The sequence below is a fragment of the Ceratosolen solmsi genome, unplaced genomic scaffold (assembly GCF_000503995.2).
Source record: "Ceratosolen solmsi marchali unplaced genomic scaffold, CerSol_1.0 scaffold29, whole genome shotgun sequence".
NCBI classification, from domain to species: Eukaryota; Metazoa; Arthropoda; class Insecta; order Hymenoptera; family Agaonidae; genus Ceratosolen; species Ceratosolen solmsi.
Genome location: NW_011948417.1, coordinates 1,151,219 through 1,162,030, shown reverse-complemented (window position 1 = coordinate 1,162,030; position 10,812 = coordinate 1,151,219). Strand labels below are relative to the sequence as shown.

Genomic DNA, 10,812 nt, shown 5'->3' with positions numbered 1-10,812 from the left:
AAATTCAATGAATTCTTCAGTGCTTATTGCAGCGTACGGTATGTCGTTATGAAGTGCCATTGGCGCGCTCGAATTTACGATGATGCATTTTATTATTACCGCGGCTCGAGAAACCGTGTGTATATGCTCGCATATATATATATATATATATATATATATGTCTCGCGTCAGGATCAGGGGCTTAGCATATTTTTTTTTTCTCTCTTCTCTTGTGAAAAATTGTGCCGAACATCGATCGATCGATACTATCGGCGTATTATCGGCGCAAAGCATTGTCGCGCGACGAAACGGACAACCCGCAATGGAATTGCCAACTAACGTGCGAATGCACGTGTATTGCGCTTGGCTAATGAGGAATAATCGGCGAATGATGGCATCGTTTAGAAATTGTTTGGCCAGGTAGCCGATCGGGCCAATAAGCAAGATTACGTTGCTGGCCTATTTAAAGAGACTGGCGCACAAAGCGCCCGGAGGAAGGAGAGCGAACGATAATACGAGAAAGGAGGGTCGATCTCCTGTAAAGGTCCTCGTCTCTTGCGTTCCTATCGGTCGCCTCATCGCGCCGGGATGAGCGCGACAAAACATTGCCCGGCGCTGAAATTAATCGTCATCCAATTAATCGGAGTTTACGGTACCGCGGAATATGGCGCGCGGAATCTTAATGAGACGGGCCGCACATCAAAAAGAATAGACCTGAAAGAGTAAGGGGGGAGTGGGGAGGGCAGCTGCTCCCCGGTCGAGTTTTATTATTATTATTATTATGCTGCGCTCGTACTCGCGAGATCATCGACACCTGTCCGTGAGTCGCGACATCTCGATCGGCAGCCGCGAGTTCGTTCGAAGGGTAAGGGTAGTGGGGTAAGGGTAAGGATAAGGGTAAGAGTAAGGATAAGGATAAGGATAAGGATAAGGATAAGGGTAAGGGTATGGGTAAGGGTATGGGTAAGGGTATGGGTAAGGGTATGGGTAAGGGTATGGGTAAGGGTATGGGTAAGGGTATGGGTATGGGTATGGGTAAGGGTAAGGGTAAGGGTAAGGTTAAGGTTAAGGTTAAGGTTAACGTTAAGGGTAAGGGTAAGGGTAAGGGTAAGGGTAAGGGTAAGGGTAAGGATAAGGGCAAGGATAAGGGCAAGGGAAAGGGCAAGGGAAAAGGCAAGGGTAAGAACAAGGGCAAGGGCAAGGGCCGGGAAGAACGGGCGCCCCCATCCACAGGCGCAAGCATTTCACGGGCCGTCAAAGCCATTCTGCATTGCCGAAGCGAAATCGGCCGCGAAGAAACCCAAGAGCTCTCGGAGGGTCGACGGCCCCAGCGGGAGGAGAGCGTCGATCCTCGCGCGGCGCGTGTCGGCGCGAGTTTTCGATGAAAAGATGCAAAAAGAAGAGGCAGGCAGAGGCCGACGCGCCCGAGGTGAATTAGCGCCGCTGTTACGTAAGCCGACGCTGTACGTGTACGAATGTGACACATTTGCCTGACATTGGAGCGTCGAAATACTAAAGCCCGCTCTTGTTGGCCGGGAAGTCAATGGCCGCGTATCTAAAACAAACACGTGTGCTTGTCTGAGCACGGACTCAACGATCTCGGTCTCTCTCTCTCTCTCTCTCTCTCTCTCTCTCACTCACTCTATCTGCGGCTTTGGCCAACACTTAAATATCGCTGGTCTAAGATATTGAAAGTGGCCCGGCTAGCGTCGTCAAGAGTTCCTACTGGCACGAGAAGGCGGTGGTCGCCTCACTTGGTCGAGTCGACATCTGGAGTCAGCCAAGAGAGCCATTAAGATCGAATTCACGATCGTCAGGACTATGATATACGCCAGTCGTTCGATTTTATCAACGTTTCGCCCGCGATAATGTCACGAGTTTGGCGTCGCGATGACCTTCGAAGGATGATTTTTACGATCGTTGTTTTTGTTGTTGTTGTTTTTTTTTTTTTTTTTTATATTTATTTATTTTCAAAGAAAATCTCGACTAAGAGATAAAACATGACACTTTGGTAGCCGCGCGACCAATTTGTACGAGAGAATAAATACGTGGTCAAGAGGTATTATTGGCCAATAAATTACAAATTTCGCAGCTGTTCCCCTTTCCGCAATGAAATCTCCAAAATACAAGAAAAATAATAAAATATTAGTACATCGGCAAACTCTGACTATTGCTACAACTAACTATTGGTCAAACAATTGCTTAACTTTTCTAATACGCGTTTCACAAGATACAAAAAGTATTAGAAGAACAACATTTATATGCATTATAATTGTATTCTCAGACAGACAACAGTACATTTACATTTAATTACCATTTTCATATATATGGCTTATCAACGACCAGAGTATTTTTCAAAGCATAAAATGATTTGCCATTTTCAAGCACGATAAAACATTTTTGTAATATCGTTTAGGCGAACAGACACCAAAAGATACGAGACATCTATTAAAATATAATATTGTTGTTATTCTGTCACATGGCGGTTTTTTTTGCGTATTCTCTTGCCTAACTTTTTGTCACATTTAAATTGTTATATAATAAAGCCGATGATTGAGATTCAATAGTCTTAGCTACTTACGTTTCGATAATGCTAATGATAAATTATGTAGAACGAAAAGCACAAGATCTTTTATAGTTGGGAGAAATTGATTAAAAGTCAAATGGATTAAAATTGGATAACGAAAAGATACGAGAAAAATTATTCGAGATATTCTGCGATTATAGCATTTAAGTATATTAGTGCTTTAACATAAATTATTTACAATAGTTTAACATTGTATTGTAAATCTGAAATTTATAAACTATAAATTGACTTGTCATGAACAAATGTTCTGTCAACAGACTTGACTAGCTTCAAAATTTCAATTTCATAGTAAACATCATGGGAAGCTAATGACAATAGCGATACTTTATAATTGCTTATATTGTTTACCTTTTATCAAGTTATACACAAACCTATTTGCTTGAAATTATTCGAAATGCTTTAGGAATGATTGTAAGCTCATTAGTAAGAGGAGTATCGTTAAGCCGAAAATGATAAAACTATTACCGTCACGTACGTACAAATCATTACGGAAAAAGCAAAGAGGACAGTTGCCATTAGTAATATGATACAATCACACTTTCTTTTATATGAGAATTATTTTGAGTGAAATTCGTGATAATGCGAATAGTCACTTAATAAATAAATATCTACACTGCCTTAAATTGACTCAACATTGCCTGAAATATAATGCGAATAAACAATGAATAAGATATAGAAAATACAAATATGCCATTGAATTCTATTTTAAAATGTATTATGTTAGAAAAGGCATAAATTAATTTGTTAATCGTGTGGATTATTTAGCAAATGAATAACATAAAAATACGTAAAATACGTTAAAAATATTAAAGTATTAAGATTAAATAATTGAAAGATTTGTAAGAATAACGGCAACATAAAGACTAATATAAAAAGAGAAATTGCAGAAGTTAGAAACAATGATGATTCTTCAAATTTTAATAACTTTTTATTAAGAAAGTTGGTGTTCTCGTTGTTATTGTTGGTTTTTTTTTCTAATCCAAGAAGATCCAATTATAAAAAGTACATGAAAGTAAAAAAAATACAAGAAAATAAAAACGTATTCAATTATAATGTCTTTATATACCTATTGAATTTATTTTGATAATCGATAACTCCTTGAAGTAATTCACATTAATATATATATATATATATATATATATATATATAATAAATTTTATTTAACAAAGCTATGTTAAACTAATAACTATTAACTACTACCAAGATTAGAATATCCTGTCCTCGAGGTTCTTTATCGACTTCGTTATATGTAAATTTTCAGTTCTGCTCATATTGCACTTAGACAATAATCTTAATAAAATATAAATATTTCGCATGTTTATTCAATACACTATATGTTTCAGCGTAGAAGAAAAAAAAATCATTTGCCGATCATCAATCGCTATTAAATCTATCATAATACCGCGAAAGGATATTATTATTATTAATACATTAAAAAAGTTTTTAGCTTCTATTTACAGTGTTATGAAATTCGTTATAAATAGCATTGAGTTAGAAGAATTATAAGAGAAAAAAAGCTAATATTGCGTTAGAAAAGTATTGATTTTATTTTACAGTACTACGTAAAGTAAAATAAATACGGATAAAATAAAATTAATATCATAAATAAGATTAAATATAGCTTTAAATAAAATATTTATAATCGTTTCCAATTGAAATTATTTGAAAACAAATATTCATATTTAACATAAAAACATTATACAATGCATACGACAATTTAGATTAATTTTCATAACAATACTAATGAAATATAAATAGAGTTGATCATAAATTAGAATTTTAAGTGTTAATAAAAATTAAAAATTCTACGAGCTTTATAATATGAAAGTAGCTAATAAAATATAAGTTATTGGAAGGAAACGAGGCTTTGCTCATTGACAATGAGTTAGAATAAAATTTTCTTTAAGGGGAAAATCGTATGAGTTATTTGTTATTTTATAATACCCATATAGATAATGTAGCTATAGTTTATTGCATTTTTTCTTCTTCTTCTTCTTCTTCTTCTTCTTCTTTTACACAAATCTATCAAATACATAACTTTTAATGAGAAAATATAAATCTCGACATCTCTCGTTGAGAATATTTATTAATATTTATTTTTAACTTAGTTATTATAGGAATAGTAGTAGTACGTCTATATAATTATAACTGGGTGAAGCATGTAAAAGTAGCCACTATAATTACACAACTGCAGATATCATTTTTTTTTTTTAGTATCATTTAGGACACAACTCTAAAGCCCCAATAAGCCATATTTGAATATATATATATATATATATATATATATATATATATATATATATATCATCGCTAAATGATAACAGACTACAATTTTTCTTCTTCCTTTTACAATAATAATTAATCTCCATACGAATAGTAAAATCGTCAAGCCGAGTCCGCTATTTATTACGCTTATTAAGATACGACAGAAGATGAATTGCAATCATAATTGTACTCGTTCGAATTAAAAATAAATGCTACACAGCTGCGCGACTAGAAATTGTAGGTATTGTTTAATGAAATTGAAGGTTCGGTTCGATGTTGAGTATCGCGTGCATATCAGTGTTTCGTGCACTGTGTCGCAAAAATATTCAATTGCCCTTGAACGTAGGCAGAAAAACATTTCTAAGAAGAGTCGCGCATATTAGATACAGTAGACTGCCGTTGGTATCGCGAGTATCACGAGTCTCTGGAAAAGGGGGAAGGGAATCGTATGCAGTGCATTTGACACTTTGCGCATGCTTTAGCCTACTTCACGATTTTCATTACCAAGCTATTGGAGCAAACGAATTTTCCACAATTAGGGAAATAGCTATGTAATACCGAGTGCCAATTTGCCTCCTTACGCGTTGAAAAATAGAAAGAAAGAAAGAAAGAAAGAAAGAAAAAAAAAAAGAAGAACAAGAAGAAAACAAAACGGAACAAAAGTCTCTCAACTGCAGAAGTTAAAGAAGAAAAAAATTATGTTTTGTTTTTTTTTTCTTTATTTTTTTGTATTTTTGTTTTTTCGATGACACGCCCTATGATAATAAGCACAGAAAATTGGTCGAGTAGATGGCCGAGACAATTAATTTCATGCACGACTTCGCGCAATTTATCGACGCGATAAAACTTTACTGGCAGGAGAGGGAATTTCTTTGGCAAAGCCGTAAACACGAGCTCGCGCGAAACAATGACCATGCAAGGGAGAGCAAAGGCAAACACTTCGTCGAATTCGACAAATGGGCAATGAGTGTAGAATTACGCACGAGCACATGGACGTGGACTCGTAATGTGCCAGCAAGAACAATAACCACCTGTGGCTGATATATACAATTGCATCTGACTAAGCATACGTAATTCATAAAGTATAATATGCTAATTGCCAAACTAGTATAACTTACCTCTCGCTCCCGTAATCAATCGGATTCGTATCTAACGGAGGACCTATTGGTGCCTATAAACCCGCGACAGACGGCGAAGAGAGATGAAGCGAAAGAAAGCCGGAAGGGTCGATAGGCTCCCACCGACGCCACCCTCGCGCGCATGTCCTGGCGGATTATTTCGTGCGCTGCCTCCGTTTTTCCCCCAGAAAATAGCCGAAGGGCGACGCGTCGTTCTAATCGGCCGAACGATGCCTTGGAGCGACAGTGAACGGCGCAGTGTCGGCATGGCAAACGTCATATTTGATCTATTATCCAGCCTCTGTAGCTATCCAATTAGTCAGTCAGAGCGTCGCGGCGCCCCTCGCAGCTGCTCCCGGACTCTGGTTGTGCCTCCGGAGCACCTTTACTTCCTGTCCACGACGTTCAACCGTTGACGACGAAAACTCCAAGCTCTACAATGTACAATAAACCACGCGTCTCTTTATCCCTGCCTCGCACATTCCCGGCCGATGACTTTTTGTCGGCTCATCCCTCCCTCCCTCTCTCTATCTCTCTCTCTCTCACTTCTCCTTGGCGGTGCTCTAAAGATAGAACTTCCTCCTTGCGGCGGCGGTGGCAGAAGGGACTTCTTTCACTCGCTCTTTTTTTCTTTATTTGCGATAAAAGTATATTCGTGACAGATGGGGGTAGCGGTGAGGGAGTCCCGGTGCAGATTTCAGAAACCCGAGAGTTCGCTCTCCCTGAAATCTCGTTGCTATTTGCTGACGGATCACGAGCATCGTTCAATTGTGAAATAATCGAAAAAATGTGTCGAGTGTTTAGATGGATATTCGGGACAAGTCATTGACGCGACATTCAAGTTCCTGTAAATATCTAATAGGAAAGAGCTGTCCTGAAAAAGTCTCTTTTCTTCAATCATACGACGAAATTTACGAATGAATACATCTTATATAATTTCTTAAAACATATAACAACTTGAATGTATCGATATATATATGTATACATCATCATTATCGATTTTATTTATTAATTAAAGCTATTAATTTATTATGAATTATGTTTTATTGACAACGAGGCTTGCTTTTTCACGATATGAAAAACTGTTTCTTATGTTAAAAATATGTTGCGTTAATTATAGGTTAAAATTAGAATAATTTAAATTTAAATTTTGTTTAATTCAATATTTAAGATGGTAATGGTTTATAAATTGAAAAGCTAAAAAGCTAAAATTTGATAATAAATTTTTTTGAAATTGTATTTTATATCTTATGATAATCATATATATATATATATATATATTTATTATTTATTTATATAATTTAATTTGAAATCGAATATAACGATATTTACATACAAATATGATTTTCTTTAATAATATTTCTAAGGAGTTTGAACTGAACTATGATTAATTAAAATAATCATAGAGATTATTTCTTTTTTACATAGTCTTTCACCAATAATTCTAAAATATTATTTTAAAGAGAGAACAATTCCTTTGAGGGGTAAAAAAAAAATTTATTTTATATAATCACATCAAAATAAGTCTGAATAATCTATTTACAAAAAGCACTGACGTCCAAAATATCTACTATGTAATACTTTACATATTTTCTTATATTACCAATTAAATGCACTATTGACGCTCCACATGAAGCAAGATTTTACGATAAAATATATAATACGACACATTTCGGATTTCATAATTTAAGCTTGATCGTGAAGTTTGCTATTTTTAGATTAACTATTCTCGCAGAAATCATACCTCAAGGTCGCTACAAAGTTCCATCCACTTTAGGAGTTTGAAATATTCAAATCCCTCGCAACAGGTCTTCCCAATGGGAGGAGCGCGAATGGAAATAAACTGGAACACGAGACTGCAACGCAACACCAAGTAAATGATGGAAGAGGAATAGAATGGAGCGAGACCCTCGATTAACCGCAGCAGCACCTTTTCAGAAATCGATCGAAAACATCAGCGAGCAACGGCCCTGCATATCTGCCTCGTCGGAAATTCAAATTTAAAGAAAAGTAGCACGAATCACGCCGTGAACTTGACGTGACTCACTCTGCGACGAGGAAAACAATCTCACCTGCGCTCCAATTTAACTTTACAGCACTCTCAAATGTTTTTGCGGCTCGACCACTTTTTTTCCCAATCCGGCTGCATTATTCCTAATAATGGACTGCAGCCCGGAAGAAATAAGTCGGCTGGCAAAAAGAATTCCTTAATTTGTCCGCGAGCGATAAGAAAGGGCTGCCGGGTATGCACGACGTACATCGAAATGCAAATGAAAATATAAATAAATGTTAGGGTGGGAGCGTTTTCACGTTGGATACTTACGAACGTCTAGAGAAGGGCACTGGAGTTTATTGTTTTCGAGGCGATTTCACGCAGAAGATTACGTTGGGACACCGTCGGTGGATGATTTTCAAGTGCGAAATCGTTCGAATTTACTTTTTCAAACCCTAACGGTACTTCGCTCTAGGGCAATCGAATACCAAGTGTTAATGTATGTATTATAAATTTATGTAGGCAATCTTGTTGGGAATATAATGGACTGGATGAAAATTATAGTAAGAATCGATTTATAATTTTGCTTGGCGATCGTTATTTTTACTTTCGCGTTTGCTTATACTTCGTATCGTAACGATAATACGATCTCTGTAAGCAAATTAATTCGACAATGATCCAATTTATTAATGACACGTTAGATGTTTTTTAATAAAAAAAGAAAAAAAAAAAAAAATTTTACCCTTCGATTATAGGATTCATCGTAATTTTGCGTGGCACTCTAAGTGGGAGCAAGATTTTTAAAAATAATTAATAGCCGAAGCTTTTCCTACTTATATTACACAAATTCACAGCGATTTTTTGAAATTACGATTTTTTAAACTTAACTATTAATTAGCTGAAACAAACCGACAGCGACCATTTTGCATAATGTCAAGTCGTTGAAATGCCATTTGGCGCAGAACCGTCGTTATAATAAGAAGTGGAAAGGGTAATTCATCTAACTGACAAGACAGCTTAGGGCTAATTAATTGAAATAATTCAAGGAATTCGATGCGAATTTATCAGGTGCGCGAATTCACCAAAACACAGCTAAACTCATTAATTAAGGGTCTGGGCTAATGGGCCCTGATGCGTTCGGTTTAGTTCCACGAAGCAGCTCATAATAAAGAAACGATTTTTTTTTTTTTTTTTTTTTTTGAGAGAGAGAGAGAGAGATAGAGATAGAGAGAGAGAGAGAGATAGAGAGAGAAATAGAGAGAGATAGAGAGAAATAGAGAGAGATAGAGAGAAATAGAGAGAGATAGAGTGAGACAGAGAGAGAGAGATAGAGAGAGATAGAGAGAGAGAGAGAGAGAGAGAGAGAGAGGGATAGAGAGGGATAGGGATGGTGCGGGAGGGGAGGAGGAGGAGAAGACTCACCCCGGCGTTTTCAATTTCGCACGAAAAACAGTGGCAGGCAGACGGCCTCGCACGACCACTGGGATAAAGCCTCGCGGTAGGACCACCAGGTAAGTTTTTTGTCTGTAAGCAGGTGCCGTCGCCACCGCGGCTCGCGGCACGCGACAAACCGGGCGGGGGAGGGTGGACGAGCGGCTAAAGGTGCGCAGCTCGAAGAAACACCTTTCGTAAAGCCCATTACCGGAGGCCGGTAATTGCGCGGTACCGGGAGGCGACGAAAAAGCCGAGCGATCGCCCCGGTTTTTATCTTCGCTCGGACGAATCGGCGTCGATTATCTCGACTTGCGAGTACTCGCTCCCCGTTTATGCCTCACGGAGGGTGTCTCACGAGGGGCTCGTTCTTTCCGTTCCGTCGAGCCCAAACGCTTTTTCGGGCAATAAGGTCTCGCTTTTTAAAGACTTTTAATTTCGGCTCTTCTCATTGTAGCGCGCTTACGCACTCGAGGATCCGAGTGATTTCGGCTGTAGCACCTGACGTACCTCCGACGCCCAGCAAATCCCGAAAATTCCCTATAAGAACTGCCGCCACCTCTTTCGAGCCGCAAGAAAATATACGCGGGCGCGCGTGTGTGCGACGAAGGAGCACGAAGGAAGAATGGAATAATACTCCCGGGGGCCGAGGGAGGGGGATGAGAAAAATCGGGCGTGCGAAAATATGCGGAGCGAGGAGACCTAGGAGTTTCCCACCTAGATACTCGGGGCTCGTCTAGGGCTCGATGTTGGGGTTATTCGGGTTGAAAGGAGGAGGGAGGGAGAAACAAAGTGGGAAGAGAGAAAGAAAGTGGGAAGAAAAAAAAAGTGCCAACGGAAAGGTAGAAGCGGTGCGATGCGCGCGCGCGCGCATAAATCACGCAGCGCACGCAAGGCCGTATAAGTCAAGTACGCGTCCCATAAACCTATAATATATAAGGCTGTATTAATTCAAACGTTGTACGTGTTTTTATATGTAGATGATCTGGGCACAGGTAGAATATAACATGGCGACGGCCGGAGGGGAGGGATGAGCTTGGAGAGCTAGAGAAAGGGTCGATCTTTCTCGATCCGCGAACCCAACTTGCACGCTCGGCCGAATTATGCCAATGAACTCTGCTTGATAGATATCAAGGACTCGTGAATTATGGCACCGGGGGATAGCAGTGCTTTCGGGCTTTGTGGCTAAAGCCGAAAGGAGCTTCGGTTACAACACGACGACCTGCCAACTTTCAAATAATGTGTCCGCGCGCCGTTTGGACGAACGAGTCACTAATTACAATTTCAAAGTCAGAGGTTTAAGGATCGTCATGAATAGTCGGCATTTCACTAGCCGAATTATAGATAATTATACTTATTATGTATAATGTATGACAGCTCCATTAATAAAAACGTTTGAGGCACTTAATTATTTTTCCTTACTTATATATATTTATATA

The 10,812-nt window shown here is 38.4% G+C and overlaps 1 protein-coding gene across 1 annotated transcript in view; it reads left to right on the top strand.

Moving 5' to 3' along the window:
* Nucleotides 1-926: 926 nt before the first annotated feature.
* LOC105359950 (putative glycine-rich cell wall structural protein 1) overlaps nt 927-10,812 on the top strand; it is a 14,266-nt gene continuing 4,380 nt past the window's right edge. Inside the window, exon 1 of the mRNA XM_011496721.1 lies at nt 927-1,296. Within this exon, the coding sequence (XP_011495023.1) occupies nt 927-1,296 (370 nt within the window). The remainder of the gene's footprint in view (nt 1,297-10,812) is intronic.